Here is a 17,691-nt window from a genome sequence, read left to right as displayed (position 1 = left end):
AAACCCTTCCCCACAGTCATCACGCTCACGCAGTGACTTCCTCTAATGGCCTCCACTTCCTGTCCAAAGACCCAACTTCTGTCCGAAGTTGCGGCGGAACACATGCCGTGTTAGTGAGTTGTTTTTTCTCACGAGAACTTTTGCTGGCATATAAAATAGCATGAATTGAGTGCCTTTGAGAGATTTCCCCACCACCCGAGGCTCACATTGTCCCTTTAGGTGGGACGAGAGCTAGGTTTTGATCAGGCGCGCGCCGCGGGCAGCTTCTACTCCAGCGGGTCTTCGGCGGCCGAGTGAAAACCCGGGAGTGACTGGAAGCGCAAGATGGCGACGGCTGCCGCAACATCGGCTACAGAACCGGAGACGGAGCCCCAGGCGGGGCCCAAGGCTGAGGGTGAGGAGGATGAGATTAAGGCGGCTAAGACGAGAAGGAAGGTGTTATCGCGGGCTGTGGCCGCTGCGACATACAAGACCATGGGGCCAGGCAGGGACCAGCAGGAGGAAGGCGTGAGTGAGAGCGATGGAGATGAGTACGCCATGGCTTCTTCAGCGGAGAGCTCCCCCGGCGAGTACGAGTGGGAGTACGACGAAGAGGAGGAGAAGAACCAGCTGGAGATCGAGAGGCTGGAGGAGCAGGTGCGCTCGGGGGTGGGCAGCGGGCTCCTTCCCTCGGGTTCCCGGGCGCCGGCCCGCCTCCCCGGCTCTGAGCGGTAAGAAAGCCGCTAGAGCCGCAGACCCGCTATTAGTCACCATAGCGACCGTCATTTGGGCGCTGACTGCTCGCCTGCTGCTTGGCACGCGTTAGCCCCCTGAACCCTCGCAACGACCCAGTGAGGACGCAGTGTAGTCCCCGTTTTACTGCAGAAAACGGGGGCTCCTCGTGGAGGGGAAATGCTCTTGCTCAAGATGAGACTTCCTGCCCGTGGCGAGTCAGGCTGTGAACTTTGAACCGACTCCGCAGCTCCCACTCCTAACCACTCTGTTCAACTCTATCCGCCGGTAGGAATGAGATTCTATTTGTAGGAGTTATTTTCCTGTAGGAATGATGACGGTGACGAAGTACGGTGTGGCAGGAAATCTATTGACCTTGAGGATGATAAGCGAGATGGAAAGGTTCGATTTCAGCACTGGGGGCTGAGGCCCCAGTGGTGATGTTCCCTGTCTGTGTGCGCTTGGTCGGATTTCTTAATTTCTGTGAGTCTCGGCTTCCCTATCTGTAAACTGGGAGCAACAATTCCTGCGTCATATGATTGTCGTATCAGTAACCGTATACAGCCAGGTGCCTGGCTCCTTTTAGTATCATTATCTCTAATTTGTAACTCCTGTGTAATCCAGAGTCCCAGCAGGACATGGGACATTATCCGCCTTCCTATTAGGATAATTAGAGAAAAGGTTAATACAGAGACTGTCGTGTTGATAAAAGATGTGGGCGGGGAAATCAGGAGTGAAGGTTTAGTACGCCAGGGCTCGGTGTGCCTTTTGGTAGAGGTGAGGGGAATGGCTGGTTTCCCGAGTTACTGTGTGGAGAGGACACCTGAGAGGAGCTGAGGAGACCGTTGGTGAAGGAATGCAGCCCCAGTTTTCCTCAGGGATTGGGGGGCAGGAAGAACTACCCTGAGCTACCTGTCTTCCTGTCTCCAAACACCTGCTAGTGGTTTCTGCTGGGCAAACGCAGCTGGAAGGAAGAGAGCCAGCCACCCCATCTATGTGGTCCACACAGGGGGCACAGGACAGGGAGGAGAGGGTGGCGTGGGTTTGGAGGGGCAAGCAGATCGAGCACATTTTCATGTTACAGGCGAGGAAACAGGCTCAGAACAGATGATGAGATGACTTGCTCAATGTCACTCATAAAAGGGGGGTTTTGAACTTTTCAAGGTTGTGGACCAAACGCTACACTGGATACGAAATCGCTTAGTGATGTGAAGTGTTAACCTAGCTTCCTCAACCTTGCTGAGGGTGAGATTCCTTGTAATGTCCTCCCTAGCAGGAATAGTTTTGTTAAGTTGTGGAAGCGTAATTTCCCCCATTCGTATAGCGCACCCCACTCATCAGCACGTGCAAATGTCAAAGGAACCAGGTGGGATAGGCAGGTGGTTACCATGCTTTTTATAAATGAGTATGCCGAAGTTCATTCAGTCTTTTATTCATTCAGCACACGCAGTGTAATGTGGGGTGCCAGGCTGGGTCCCTGTCCTGATGGAAATGTCTCCTTCAGACTTCGGGCCTTGGGCCTTTCAGTGAACCATTAGCTCACTTGGATCTTACCATTCCATGAGGTAGGGGAAATGGGATTATCTGTTTTAGTGAAGGGAGGTTTGGAAGCAGAGAGATTAAGTCCCTGATGGAAGGTATCCAGTTTTCTAGAGAGGAGGGTGGCTCAGAGCAGAGGTCTCCTGGGTACAGTGCCCCCCCGCATCGGGCCACTGAGGTTGGGATGGAGCTCAGAAGGTAACCACACAGGATGGGATCTGGCCAGGGATGGTGAATTGAAGAGCCTCTGGCTTTATCCTTTGTCCTGGGGTCTGCAAATTGACCCAATTTTTCCAAACCTCTCCCAGCGCTTCCTAATCCCACAGCTTCTATTTCCTGCTGTAACTACTCTTACGGTGGAACATAATGATGAATGACTTCCAGATAGGCCTGTGAAAACCTCAGCTGCCATGTTTGCCAATTCCAGTTCTCATTCCTGAGTGTATTTTATGAAAGCTCACAAGTGAGTACCCGTGGTACCTGCCCTTGTAACAAAAGCCGAGAGTTCCCATTATTTGTGTTGGTGTTCTGAAACAGGTTATTTCAGCTCTCTGAGCCTCTGGTGTCCCAGTGGGCAAAACCATGTTGCAGTATTTCCTCCCTCATGTGTCTGTAAAGTTCCTCGCAGCGTTTGACGCATGGTAGATGCTGTGCCAAGGCCTGCTCCATTCTCCTCTCCTGTGGTTGCAGCAGTGCGTTCTTTCCCCAGGCCTCTGTTATGTCTCCACCCCCATTCCAGGGCCAGGGCGTGTGCTGTTGGGGAGTTAGGAAATCAGTTAGCCGTCACCTGTGCGCTGGCTCGGCTGCCTCTGTTTAAAGCATCCTCTGAGGTTAATGATCTGAGACCAGCGTGTGTACCCCTTTGTCAGCGCTGATTGAACTTTGTGGAAATGTCTCTTCTAAATGCATCTCATTATGCATTTAATAGACACACTTGCAGACCACCTCCCCAGATACAGAATCTGCATTATTTGCGCCTACAAGTCAGAAATTTAGACCAAAAGTCATCTTAGAGCCAGTTCGTCTACTTCAGTGACTTTTACACCTTTTTCTTCTGACCTACACGTGGTACTCATGTGGGGGGCACTTGCGTACACATTCTTCACACTAACTAGTAAGGACTCTCTCTCCCTCTTCATTCTCAGAAAATGCAGTCAGACCCAGGTGAATTACGAGTGGTGGGGTGACAGGGAGAACCTAGACTGTGCTTTATTGAGGAAAGTACTTCTTCCACAAACTTTCTAAACCATTGTTACTTGTGTGACACACTTGACAGTCCGTTTTGAAAGATCAGTGTGTTGTGACAACCAACTTGAGAGCCAAAGATTTACTCCAGTGCCTGCCTGGTACAAGGGCGGAAACCAAGAACCAGTGGAGGAGGTTAGAACACTTGTGTCTTGACTGAGTCCAGTCCTTTGTTAACCCATCACGTAATCATGGGATGGGTTCCGCTTGTCAGGTTTTATAAATCACGAGCAGGAGAACATTGCTGGAAGTTTTAAGATTTTTAAAAGAATTAATAGGGGTCATGCTCTTATCTGTTCCCGATTCTTCTTTATCTTTTTGTATGTGAATTGAGACATACAAACACTGTTCATATCTGTGAATTATAAAGTGTGGTAGTCAGAGGGATACCACTTACGCCACCACTTGTCTAAAGAGTTAGAACTTCCTCGGTGCCATTTCGTGCACCTGTGGGCTTGTTCCCTATGCCATTGTCCTGTCTGTGCCCTCCTCCCTTGTCCTTCCTAAAACCTAGGTAACTGCTTTCTTGAATTTCCTGTGCTTCCTTCTGTTTGAAAACATGTATAGTTTTATCACCAAAGTATGTATCCGTAAGCAGTGGATTGTCCACTTTTGTTTGTTTTTGAGCTTTTTAAACAGTGTATCAGGCTATACATAATCTTCTGGGACTGCTTTCCAACAGCAGTGGGTTTTTGAGATTCATCCGTGTTACTTGTGGCTGCAGTTCATTAATTTTGACTACTGTATATTTAGTGTATCGCTGTGTGAGCCATCCCACAGTTTATCAGTTCTTATGGCATTTGGATTGCTACCGTTTTTTGTTTTTTTTTCCCCCTATTACAAACAAAATACAGGTGCATTGTTACTGTTGAACTGTGCTACTATTGAACATACGGGGGTGCCAAAAAAATGTGTATAAGTGGACACTTTGGTCAGCGTTGTTCAAGCAGTAGTTCGCCGTCATCAGAAGTGTCTGGACGCTGATGGGGACCACTTTGAGCACCTCTTGTCATTGCAGAAGTCACACGTGACTTGTATTCATCTTTTGTTATTGGTATATATTGAGTATTACAATTTTAACAGTTTTCCTTTCTTAAAATGTGTATACAATTTTTTTGGCACCCTCTGTATAGAAGAGGGTCTCTAAGTCAGTGTTTTTCAGATAGGGGTCATGATCAGGGGTCATGAATTCATTTTAGTGGATACAACCAGTGCCACCTCTGTCATCTATTTTTTGTCGGCTTAGGTTTGTTTCTGAGTGCTTCAGTTGGTCAGTTTGTCTATTCTGTGTCAATTTCCTGGTCTAACTCTATTGCTGAGACTTGCTACCTGGTAAGACAAACCTTCCTTTGTGTATTTTAATGCAATAGCCACTGTCTAGATTATTAAGAGTACCTTGTTAGATGGCAGATGTTAATTGGGTGAAGTATAGGTAATCTGCTCTCTTTGGAGAGGGAAATATTTATTGCTGAAATGTTGTGGCAGATGGAAGAGTAGATACTAGTCTAGTCTCCACGTCGACTTACGGTAACCCCATACCCCAACTTGTGTGAAAGCTTTTTTAAGAAATTAAACTTTTCCTTTTGAGATAAGTGTACATTTCCCTGCAGTTCCTGTGTACCCTTTACTCAGTTTCCCCCAGTAATAATCTTTTGTAAAACGATAGTGTCTTGACCCAGAGTGACATGGATACGGTCATCACACAGATGGGTCCCCTCACAAGAATCCCCTCCCGTCGCCCTTTTATGGCTACAGTTCCTGACCTTGGGCAGCCAGTCGTCCGTTCTCCACTTCTGGGATTTTGTCATTTCCAGAATGTTGTCTACATGGATTCGTACAGTTTGTAACCTTTTGGGATTCGCTTTTTTCTCAGTATAATTTCTCTCATGATCCATCTGCATTGTGTGTGTATTAGTTGATCCCTTTTTAATGGCTGAGTAGTATTCCCTGGGGTGGGTGTGCCATGGTTCCTCATTCACCCATGAAGGACATCTGGTTGTTTCCAGTCCGGGCTGTTGGGAATAAGGCTGTTACGACATTCACCTGGGGTGTTTGTGTGAACAGAGGTTTTATTTCTCTGGGAAAATGCCCCAGGGTGCCCTTGTTGGGTGATATGGCAGTTGTATGTTGAATTTTTAAGAAATTGCCAAACCGTTTTCCAGAGTTGCTCTACCCATTTTGCATTCCCATCAATGTAGGCGTGAGCCAGTTTTGTTTTGTTTCTCCAGCATTTAGTATTGTCACTATTTTTTATGTTAGCCATTCGATTAGGTGTATAACGATACCCCATTCTGGTTTTAATTTGTATTTCCCTGATAGCTAATGATGTTGAACACCATTCATATAGACCTGTCAGCCATCTGTGTGTTCTCTTTGGATATATATGTTGGTTCATGTCTTCTGCCCATTTTCTAATTGGATTCTTTGTTTTTTACTGTTGAATTGGGGTTATAACTTTTAGATATTAGTCCTTTGTCAGATACATGGTTTGTAAATATTTTTTTCCAGTCAGTACCTTGTCTTTGCATCCTCTAAATAATTTTACAGAGAAAAACGTTTTAATTTTGATAAGGTCCTAATTTGCTGAGAGTTTTTATAGTGAATGGTTGTTGGATTTTGTCAAATGCGTTTTCTCTGTCAATGGATGTCATGATTTTTGTTTTTTAGCCTGTTGATATAGTGGATTACAGTGATTGATTTTCAAAGATTTCACCAGCTTTGCATACCTGGAACAAATCCCACTTAGTCATGGTATATAATTCTTTTTATGCAGTGAATTTAGTTTCTTAAGTTTTCCTCTCCACACTGTGCTACCTGTATCCCACTTATTTTGATTTGCTGTATTTTCATTTTCTTTCAGTTCTATGTATTACAAAATTTTCTTTGAGACTTCCTCTTTGATCCATAGATTATTGAGAAGTGTATTGTTTAATTTCCAAGTGTTTAGAGATTTTCCTCCTGTTACTGATTTCTGCATTGATCCTATTGTGATCAGAAGATGTACTCTGTATGATTTCATTTCTTTTAAATTTGTTGAGGTTTGTTTTATGGTCCAGGATATGGTCTCAGTGAATGTTCTGTGGGCACGTGAAGGGGAAAAAAGTGTACTCTGTTATTACTGAGTAGAATATTCTATGTATGTCGATTAGAATATATTGGTTGTTGGTGGTGTTGAGTTCTGTATCTTTGCTGGTTATCGATCTGGTAGTTCTTTTAGTTGCTGAAATGGGGGATGTTGAAGTCCCCAGTATAATTGTAGATGTGTGTGTTTCTTGTTTTAGTTCTATCAGTTTTTGCTTCATCTATTTTGAGGCTCTGTTGTTTGGTGCATACACATTTAGCATTGTTTGGTGTTTCTAGTGGGTTGATTCTTTTATCATTACGTGATGTCCCTTTTTATCTGACAGTTTTCTTTGCTCTTTATGTGTTATTAATGTAACCATTTTTGCTGCTTTTTGATTGTTTGCATAGTCTGTCTTTTCCCATCCTTTTACTTTCAACCTACCTACATCCTTGAATATGAAGTGAGTTTTATGTAATCAGCATGTAGTTGGGTTGTATTTTTACCCTCTCTGCATTCTCTTCCTATTAATTAGCAAGTATATTTGGACCATATACATTTAATGTAATTATTGATACGTTAGGTCTAAAGCCTGACATTTTATTTTATTTTCTTCTTTTCATATTTTGTTCTGTTTCTGTTGTCTTGGCTGCCTATGGGTTACTTCAACATTTTTTAGGATTCCATTTTGGTTTATTTATAGTGATTTCTGGTGTATTGCTTTGTATAGTTCCTTAATGGTTGCTTGTATTTCAGTATATTTGACTTACGTGGTATTTGTGTTTTACCACTGAGTGAGGTGTGAAAATCTCCCTTCCATTTACGCCCCTTTGCCAATCCTATTTTAAATATCATTGTTTTGGGTATCGGCTAGTCATGAAATTTTTGTTTCAGTTATCACATACAATTTAGAAAACTCATAAGGAGAATTTACCCACTTTTCTGCTCTTTTTGTTGTTCTTTCTTCCTGATGCGCCAAGATTTATCACTTCCTTTCTGTTTGAAGAACTTCCTTGAGCTATTCTTGGAGAAGAGTAAGTCTGCCAGTAAGAAATTCTTTTAGCTTTCTTTTGTCTCAGATGTATGATAGCTTTTCAAGCAATTATTTTACTATTGTAACTTTCAGTTTGAAAAGTTTCAAGTATAAAAATAAATCTTTATGTACTGATCACTCAGCTTCAACAGACACCAATCTGTTGTCATTCTTGTTTCTGCCAACATGGGTCACCCCTCCTCCCCGTCCCCCCTTCCTTTTTGTTTGGTGAAAGAAAAGAGCTATTACCTGTGTACCTGGCGTGCGCTAAAGCACGTTACTAAATTGTCTTTAAAATCCTCACAAGCGTCTTCCCTATTTTATAGATGAAATGAAGGCTTAGAAAAGTTAATAACTTGCCTGAGGTCAAACTTTGTGTTTATTTGTTTCATTAGAATGTTTCCTGTATTTTAAAGAGAATCCAAGTATGTTCTGACAGGAATTGTAAGAGATTTGAGGGAGCTTTATGACTCTTATAAAAAGCTTCTTTTGGGGGCGGCCGGTTAGCTCAGTTGGTTAGAGCGCGGTGCTCTTAACAACCAGCTCGCTGGTTTGATCCCCACATGGGCCACTGTGAGCTGCGCCCTCCACAACTAGATTGAAAGAATTACTTGACTTGGAGCTGACGGGTCCTGGAAAAACACTTAACTAAATAAAAGTTTAAAAGAAAAAAGGGAAAGAAAAAGCTGCTTTCATTGATTTCCCCCCCCCCCCCTTTTCCAGAGGGTAAATGTTGCCTTTCTGTTTCAGAGGCTCTCCCAGATAGCACGTTTCTTTTGTTTGTGGCAGACATGTGCGTTGTCACCAGTGGTGAGAAAAACTAAGTCATTTTGATGGTGGCATTTTAATTTTCAACTTCTGTGCCCTTTCCTTTTAGCTGTCCATCAATGTCTACGACTACAACTGCCACGTGGACCTCATCCGGCTGCTCCGGCTGGAAGGGGAGCTTACCAAAGTGAGGATGGCCCGCCAGAAGATGAGTGAGATCTTCCCCTTGACCGAAGGTAGGTAACCCTTCACCAGCCACACTGCTTTTACAAACCCAGAATTTGCAAAACATAAAATGCCCAACAGGTGGAGGATATTATGATCTTTGTGATTGGATCTTATTTAGAAGTATAAACCTTCGATGTGCTCCGTGCAGGTGTTAAGAATTGCGTTTCTGTGAACTGTGCCAGCTTGTGTAAGATGGATGAAACATTTGCGTGCTGAGGACGTGCAGGAAGATTCCTGCTTTCTGCCCGCCCTGTGGTGAGGGAGGTGCTAACGCAGGAGGTGTTGTCTTGCAGAGCTCTGGCTGGAGTGGCTACATGATGAGATCACCATGGCCCTGGACGGTCTGGACAGAGAGCACGTGTACGACCTCTTTGAGAAAGCCGTGAAGGATTACATTTGTAAGTTCCCCGGGGGCCTTTTCCAGTGTGTCTGGCTGTGTCATGTATGTAGCCTCAGTCTCTGCTGTCGCGGATCGTATTGTGAGATGCTGCTGCCCAGAAAAGAGAGCATTAGTCTAGTAATCGGAGAGCTGTGAGTTCAGTTATTATCATCGTCTGTGGTTTTTTCATTGAGGATATTTGGTTTTAAAATACAGGCATACCTCGTGGTAGTGTGCTTTGCTTTATGGCGCTTCACAGATCATTGCATTTTTTTAAAAAAACAAATTGGAGATTTGTCGAGCAAGTCTATGGGCGCCATTTTTCCAACAGTCTCAGGTGATTTTTTTAGCAGTACAGTATTTTTTAATTAAGGTATGTACATTGTTTTCGTAGGCATAATGCTGTTGCATACTTTATAGACTATATAGTGCAAACATAACGTATATGCACTGGGAAACCGGAACATTTGTGTCACTTGTTTTATTGCAATATTCGCTCTGTGGCGGTGGTCTGGAAGCAAACCTGAAGTATCTCCAAGTTGCGCCTGTATACATAGGAGAAATATTTGTAGTAAGTGAACGAATACACTCATAGGAAGAACTTACGTGGTATTTCCACATGATTGAAGATCACCTTTTACACATTGCAGGGCTTTTTAAAAGTTTTGGACAGAATGGGTTCTTTTTTTTTTAACCTTAAAAAACCCTTTATTTTGAAATAATTATAAATTTACAGGAAATTGCACACATAGCACAGAGAAGTCCTGTGTGCTCACTTCATCCAGTTTCTCCCAATATCTTGTAGCTAGAGTACAAAATCAAAGCCAGGAAATTGACCTCGGTATAATGTGTGTGTGTAGTTCTGGGAAGTTTTACACTGTATAGATTCGGGTAGCCACCCCGTCATTGAGGTACAGAACCGTCCGTCACCCCAGAGGTCTCTCCCTGGTCTGCTGGTGCGGACGTTTTACCTGTGCAAGTGACGTGTAGATGCCCAACTTTCCTTGAAGTGCCTTTACCCTACCCTGTGGATTGTGTAATTCTCTAAATAATTTCTCTACATACATTGGACACCACATCAGGAAACGCTATGGACAAATTGTTTTTAAAAAGCCTTAAAAAAAAAAATCCCCCCTTTTACATCCAACTTCCTTCTTCCCTGACTTTCCTCACTCAACACTGTGGGCATTTTCCCCCTTACGAGAAGCATCGGTACGTAGATGATAGACCGCTCCGAGGGAGGGAATTGTTCATGTACCTTTACCAGCCAAGAATTGATCAAGTGTTCAGTTTTCATAATTTGAATAATGAAAATACTAGGTGTTTTGTGAATATAGTTATAGCGAATGTGTTTTTAAAAGCTCTCCTTGGGCCTCTGCTGCCCGCGTGGCCTCTTAGAGTCTGACAGAATTCCAAATGCATGCTATTCCCATGTTTTCTGCTGATCCTGTTCCTCCTTTATTCACGTCTCAGGGTCATCATTAGCAGCAGCAGTTCTCGTTCTCTAAGGATCTCTTGTCCCTCCCCAGGCTGTCGTGGTTTCCAGTCCTTTATGGTTGTGCAGGAGGCCTAGGCCTCTCTGCTGTCACGTGGTGCTGCTGTCAGTATGCCCTCCCTCCCCACCAGCGACGTCAGGGCTGCTGGGGGTCAGGAAGCCAGATAACCACGCTTCATAGGTTATGTCTCATAAGGAGTTTTGAATGGGAGCCCACGGGGTCCTCGTGTTATTTTCAGGAGCTTTAGTGTGTGGAAACGTCACTGGTTTTGAATGTTCAAAAGCCACGTTTCCCTGCTTCTTAGTTTTGAACTATGTTTTTGTGCATTTGAAGATACCAGGTGTAGCCCTCCATCATTCCTCAGCATGGACTCAGTGCTGACGTCAGGCTGTGCAGGAGGTGGTCATGGCGCCTCTAACAGGATATGGCTACACTCCTCTGGCTCTTCAGAGATTGTGAAAATCAGGCTCCTCGGTCTTTGGAGGAACCTCGTGCAGAGGCTTTGTGCCTGTTTTGGAACCTGGGATCTAGTGACACATCCTTTTGTTTGCCTGTCATAGTCATAGTGGCCTCTGCACCCTTAGGTTTTCTAAGGTAAAACACTACTCAGAATATTTGCCTGTCTCTAGATGATTTAAATGTTGGGAGAAGCCACGATCTAATATATTGAAAATGACCCCTCTTAGAGGAGCAGCGGTGTCATAGCCCATCTGAAAACTTGACTTACGTTCACTAAGGGCTTCAGCTCCAAGAGCTAGCTTATTTGCATTTTTATTTTGCAGCCCATCTAGCAGCTTTATATTGGTGAGTGAAAACAGAGTGGCTTTGTCTAAGTTCTTGAAATAAACCTACTTCAATGATAAAGCAAGCGTCAGGAAAACAAAGTAACTCTCAAATGGACTTCTTTATCTTTTTAGTATTTTTATTTGACAAGGTTAGTGTATAGGCCTCTGAAATAATTGTCAGGTCTTTGAAAAATATAGACAAAATGTGCACAGTAAGAATTGGTGCATGCATGAAGAATTTAATTCCTTAGTCTGGTCTTAAAGCTGTGGGAGTGAGTATATAAAACGTTTAAAAAGCAGTGAAAGAAATAAGGCAAGCAGATCCTTTTTTGTCATTTAAACATCATTAAAAATAGACATTTAAAATATAGATTTGTAGTAACAGGATTGGTACTGTAATTTTTTTCTTTCACTTTGACCAGAAGGCTTAAAAATGAATCAAGATTCAAAAGTTGGAAAATTGGAGGCTTTGAAATCTTTGTGAAGATTGACTCAGATTTGTAACTATTTTCATTGAAATCTATTACTGGATTCCTTCAGTTTTAATAAATAAACTTTATAATCATGTTTGTACATATTACTACCTGGAATACACTATTTTTGCAGTAAAATCTCAACAGTTGTACCCAGTAGGAACGTTGTTTAGCTATCCTTCCGTTTCAGGCTGTGGTATTGGCGTAGGTAAATTGGGACGCTTGTTAATGGTGCTCTGGTCCTTTTTGCATGAATGAGTACTTTTTTGGTGGGCACGTTTCTTTTGTTATGCGTCAGTTTTGATATTTGGGTGTTTTATATCCCAAACTAACAGAACACTTCTCATTTTCAGGTCCAAACATTTGGCTGGAGTACGGCCAGTACTCAGTCGGCGGGATCGGTCAGAAAGGTGGCCTTGAGAAAGTCCGCTCTGTGTTTGAAAGGGCTCTCTCGTCCGTCGGTTTACACATGACCAAAGGCCTGGCCATCTGGGAGGCTTATCGGGAGTTTGAAAGTGCGATTGTGGAAGCCGCCCGGGTGAGTGACCCTGTCTCGTGACCAGTGCTTCCCTTGGAATAGTCGGGGCTGTCCTTGTCCGTGTTCCTTGAGGGACATAGTTAACAGAATGGTCTTCACCCATTCCTTAGCGTGTGGCCAGTAAAGTAAGTGAAGTTAATAGTCTTCGTGGAGTAGCTAGAATGATGTCTTTGACTATAAAGCAGATGACCCTACAATTTGTTCCTTATGGTGAAAAATACTGTTTTAGTTACTGGTTCCAGGATAATATATAAGCGTAACCCTGTCACCTCCCACCCCCAAATCGTGTCTAGTAGTAACTGCGAGAGATTTGTCCCCAAAATAATTGCATTATTTACACTGCAGTGTATGGAATTTTATAGTCTCCTTTGTGTCACTTCTCCACTGTGTGTGCACACAAAGGTATTATTGGTACATACGAAGCCCTCTACTAGTTACGTTATTGTTATTAAAGTGGCCTCGGTTGAAAGTCGGCTGTCGTGCCTCCAGTGTGCCCTAAGGCATCAGGGCTGACTCCGCTGGCTGACGTTTGTGGCTCCCTCTTGGAGCAGACGTAGCCTGCATGGCCTCTGTCCCACACTCCCCGCAATATTGTACTTTTTGGCCACTGTACTTTTAAGTCATGATGTTCCTTCAACTGGGAGTCAGTTTCCTTCTCTCACTACCTCTGGAGAGCCTGCAGACACACCCCAAATACCAGCTGCCCCAGGAATCTTTCCTGATTTCCTCCCTTCGTAACAATAAAACTCGGCTCTGAAAAGCAGCCTAAAGCAAGCCACACTTTGATACTCTGCTTTGATGACACTTAGCTTCTGCCTCATTATAATGCTTTCCATACGTTTCTTATATTTCTTCTTTTTTTCTCCGATTCATCATCGGTAGCAAAGATAACATTTATTTTTGTACCTCTTGAAGCATTTGCCACAATGTATAAGAGATCATAAACATTTTTTTAGTTTGGACTAAACATTTTTTAGTTTGGACTAAAAATGTGTTGAAATAATTTTTGAAGTAGGAAGAACCAAAGTTTGTCATTTACTACGAATTTGCTTCTTTAGCCCATAGCTGGCTTCCTTTCCCCTTTTGACCGGGACCAAACCTTTGATTCACAGCTGGAGAAAGTGCACAGTCTCTTCCGGCGGCAGCTGGCGATCCCACTCTATGGTAAGAGAAACACACATCAACAGCCAGCCTTTCGTGGTTTTTAAAACGCTTTGGGGTATGTCGTGTAATTAGGCCTTTCCCAGCATCCCGTGAGGCAGGTGGAGCCGGCATTCTTATTCTCGCTGCACAGTGGCAGTGTGATGTGGCCCTGGGTAGAAATGTGTCTTGAATTGTTAATACTCTGGTGGGTTATGAGGGTCACGCAGTACTGGAAGCCAGACTTCCTGACTCTTAGTTTCCTATATTACAACATTGTCGGAGAGGCAGAGATAGGGTCTCTGAAAGGAATTGGGAAATCGACCCTCCCCCGCCCCGTATTTTTTGGGAAAACTATATTGAATCAGAGTTCTATTCTGAGCATTTTCTCTTCAGGGGTAACCTCTTCCGTGACAGGGTGGGGATTTTACGTGGGTCTGTATCATTCTCTGGGGTGGAGGGGTGATTTGGTTCAGAAGCATTGTCGATGAGAAGTATTCATATTTGAATTTCTTGGGGGTTTGGTAAGGAGTCTCCTTTTGGGGTGAATATATTTTGGCAGGCCCAGCCTTTGCGCTTCTGGAGCTTGTACGTGAGCAGTGCTGAGAGGGTTTTCCCCAGCCTCGCAAGAGTTTGGCATCTTGTTCCCTGGGCACGATTAGTTTTTCCTTGATCCCAGGCTTACTTCTCTTTTTCATGGTTTATTTGGATTTGATTTAACAAACTATAAAGTGGCACTCCAGTCAAATTCTTGGGTGACATGCAGAAAAGGCTAGAACGGAACTGGCTTGTAGATTTCATCTCCAATACCAGCATGAGGCAGCGTGGCACAGTGAACTTGAGCTAGACTACCTGGGTTCAAAAACCTCGCGCTACCGTTCACTGGAGACAGTTGATATAACTCTTTGCTTGTGCTTCCCCAACGGCAAAATGGGGATCACAGTAGAACCCGCCTCATGGAGTTGTGAGAATCAAATGTGTTGATAGTTGTGAAGTGGTAGAACCTAAGAAGCACTAAGTGAGTTGTGAAAGCACTGCAATTAGTTTCATTAACTCTGATTAATTAATTAATTGGCAGGGCTGCCTGGGAGAGTACTTTGAGATAGAGGCTAAGGTCAAGTCTGAGCTTCAGCGGAAGAGCTCAGGATTCCATCAGTGAGAGTTACTATGGCCACAGATGTGGGAGGGGTTAGTGGCACCTGGGTCCACGGTTTAATCTATGTCTGGATTGGTAAAAACCCAATGGCAAGACCCACGGGGCTGAATCCATCTTTCAATAGAAATGGAGGCAACATTTGCAGAGTATGAAGAATGGTCGGAAGAGCCGATACCAGAGTCGGTCATTCAGAACTATAACAAAGCACTACAGCAGTTGGAGAAATACAAACCCTATGAAGATGCACTGGTAAGTGTTGGCTTCTTTTACAGTAAACTTCTCTGCAAACTTGTCCCGAATCGATAGTTGCAAGTAAAACAATAGCTTTAAAACTTGTTTTATTGTGAAATATATAGAGTGTATAAATGTGTACCTACACTTTACGTACTAATGATACAGTGAACATCCATGTACCCACCACCCAGGTTAAGAAATAGAGCAGTGCCAGTACCTTAGACGTCTTCTATGTGCCCCTCTCCGATTGCCTCCTCTTCCCTCTCCCGAGAGGTAATCACTTTCCTGACTTTTGTGATAATCGTTCCCTTGCTTTTCCTTGTAGTTTCACAACCTGTGAATGTATCCTTAATTAATATATTGTTTAATTTTGCTTGGTTTTGAACTTGGAATCAAGCTGTAATTTTCTTTCATTCAACATGTTTTGGGGTTTTACTTGTACCGATAAGTATACAGTTATAGTCCATTTGTTTTGCTATAAAGTTGTCTGTGTATAAACAATTTATCCAAGTTCTTCAATAGTTGGGTTGTTTCCAGGGTGTTGCTTGGAGCAGCAGCGTGGCTCCAACCGTATCTCTTGGTACACGTGGAAAAGAGTTTCTCTGTGTGTACAACTAGGAATGGAACTGTTTTCCCGGTTATCAATTTACACTCCTACCGGCAGTATCTGAGATTTCTCATTGCTTTTGCTGCCCTTAGATGTCAACCTCCTTAAACTTAGCCAATCTGATGAGTCTGAGATTATTGTTTTAATTTGCATTTCCCTGATTACTAATGAAGTTGAGCATCTTTCCCCATATATTGGCCATTCAGATTCCTTGTTTTGGTGAAATGCCTGTTAAAGTCTTGGACTCATTTTCCTTTTGGTTTATCCAAATTTTTTCACCCAAGTTTGTGGTTTGTCTTCTCATTTTTTAAAATGGCATCTTTTGATGACCAGTTCTTCATGTTAATTGAATTGGATTCATCATTCATTCCCATAGGGTTTGTGCTTTTGTTACGCTAAGAAATCTCTCTATTCTCCAAAGTCATTAATATCCTTTGCTCTGTTTTCTTCTGAAAGTTTATAGTTTTGAAGTTCACGTTTAGGTCTTCATCTGGAATTGATTTCTGTGTTTGGTAGGAGGCAGGGCCTCGTTTCATTTTTCCATATGGAGAACCAGTTGTTTCAGCACTGACTGTGATGATTCTGTCCTTCTCTCACTGACGGCAGTCACACGTCTGTCATAGATTAGCTGTCCTGTTATGTGTGGGACTCTTCCTGCCTTCTCTGGGCCGCCCGCTGGTTTATGTGACATTGTCGAAATGATGATAATTTTGTAAGTTTTGATGTTAGGTAGATGAGTTCCAACACACCTGTCGCTCTTCAAGAGGCTCTTGGCTTTCTTCAGCTCTTAATGCTGTCACTGAATTTAGAATCAGCTTTTCAAGTTCTATTAAAAAAGCTATTGCATTTTTTACTGGAATTGCATTGAATCTGTACCGTGTTTCCCCAAAAAGAAGACCGAGTCTTATATTAAATGTTGCTCCAAAAGATGCATTAGGGTTTATGTTCAGGGGATGTCATCCTGAAAAATCATGCTAGTGCTTATTTTCTGGTTAGGTCTTATTTTCTGGTTAGGTCTTATTTTCGGGGAAACACGGTAGATCGATTTGGGGAAGAATTTACACCTTTTAAATATCAAATCTTCCAATCTATGAACATGGGCCTCTGCTGTTTAAAATAGGCCTTGTCTTTCTGTAGTTTTATAAATTTATAAATTCATCTGGTAATCTTGAACATATTTTTTAGATGTATTTCTACGTGGTTTTTGATGCTATTGGAAAGGGTATCTTTTTCAAGATTTTCTAGTTATTCCTGGTATATAAATTGTAAGTTGTTTTTGTATTAATTTTTATTAAACTTGCTGAACTCCTGCTACTATTAATACTTTATGGATTCTTTTGGATTTTCTGTGTTGACAATAATACATACATTTTTTTAAACAATAATATTATTTGTAAGGGGCATTTTGTTCTCTTGGTCCTAGAATGCTTTTAACTTCCTTTGCTGTGCCTCAGGTTTACGCCCTTGTTACCTTGGATTTCTTGTCTCTTCGTTTGGCACACAGGGCAGTGTCGTTAATTCTATATCATCCCGTCCTAGTTTCTTTACATTCAGTACATGCATGCCCGCTTTCTTTGCTCTTCCTTTGTGCACCCTAGTTTTTTTTTTTTATCTGGAATCACTTTTCTTTTGCTTGAAGTCCACCGGTTAGAGTTTCCCACACTGGACACTTGCTGGTAACGGATTTTCTCAGTTTTTGTTTGTTTGAAAAGGGTTTACTTGAAACTTAATTTCTCAGGATATAGGATTCTAGATTGATAGTTGTATTCTCTCAGCAATTAAATATATCCTTCTGTCTTCTGGCTTCTGTTGTTGCTGTTGAGAAGTCAGCTGTCTAACTCGTGCCGTCTCTGAAGGTAATCCTTATTTTGTCTCGGCTGACTTGAAGATGTCATTGGTTTGGTTTGATGTCCTGCAATTTCATGATCGGAGGTCCATGTGTCGATGTCTTTGTGTTTATCCTGCTTGTGGTTTGTTGGGCTTCTTGGCTATGTTTTTGGTCTCTCTCGTGGTATAGTGAGTAAGAACACAGATGTTGAGAGCCAGGCTGCCTCCTGTTGGAACTTGAGCTCTGCTACTTACTAGCCTTCTGACTTCGGGTTAGGACCCGGCCTCCTTGTGTTTCAGCTGCCTTCGCTGTAAGATGGGGACAGTAACAATACGTGCCTCAGAGGATTGTGGTGAAGGTCAAAGTCTTAATACATCTTAAGCCAGCAAGAGCTTACCCTTCACTTACCACTTTCTCTAGGTGTTTGTCCTTCGTATTTCTTGTTTCTTTACCAGTTTGTTGGTGATGTT

The 17,691-nt window shown here is 42.9% G+C and overlaps 1 protein-coding gene across 4 annotated transcripts in view; it reads left to right on the top strand.

Annotated features, from left to right (window-relative positions):
- Positions 1–222: 222 nt before the first annotated feature.
- The window catches only part of SART3 (spliceosome associated factor 3, U4/U6 recycling protein), a 30,340-nt gene continuing 12,871 nt past the window's right edge, over positions 223–17,691 (top strand). For 2 of the 4 annotated variants that reach the window (XR_002139677.3, XM_019757493.3), the window contains exons 1-6: positions 223–636; positions 8,467–8,593; positions 8,879–8,983; positions 12,072–12,256; positions 13,315–13,420; positions 14,677–14,801. Coding sequence is in view for 2 of the 4 variants with exons in the window: in XM_019757493.3 (XP_019613052.3) it covers positions 325–636; positions 8,467–8,593; positions 8,879–8,983; positions 12,072–12,256; positions 13,315–13,420; positions 14,677–14,801 (960 nt within the window). In the remaining 2 variants the exon portion in view is untranslated. The remainder of the gene's footprint in view (positions 637–8,466; positions 8,594–8,878; positions 8,984–12,071; positions 12,257–13,314; positions 13,421–14,676; positions 14,802–17,691) is intronic. The other 2 variants (XR_012492736.2, XM_019757494.3) reach the window with 2 other exon arrangements.

This window comes from Rhinolophus sinicus, chromosome 9 (assembly GCF_057876585.1).
Source record: "Rhinolophus sinicus isolate RSI-liver-muscle chromosome 9, RSI-T2T, whole genome shotgun sequence".
NCBI lineage: Eukaryota > Metazoa > Chordata > Mammalia > Chiroptera > Rhinolophidae > Rhinolophus > Rhinolophus sinicus.
This window is presented reverse-complemented; position numbering and strand designations above follow the sequence as displayed.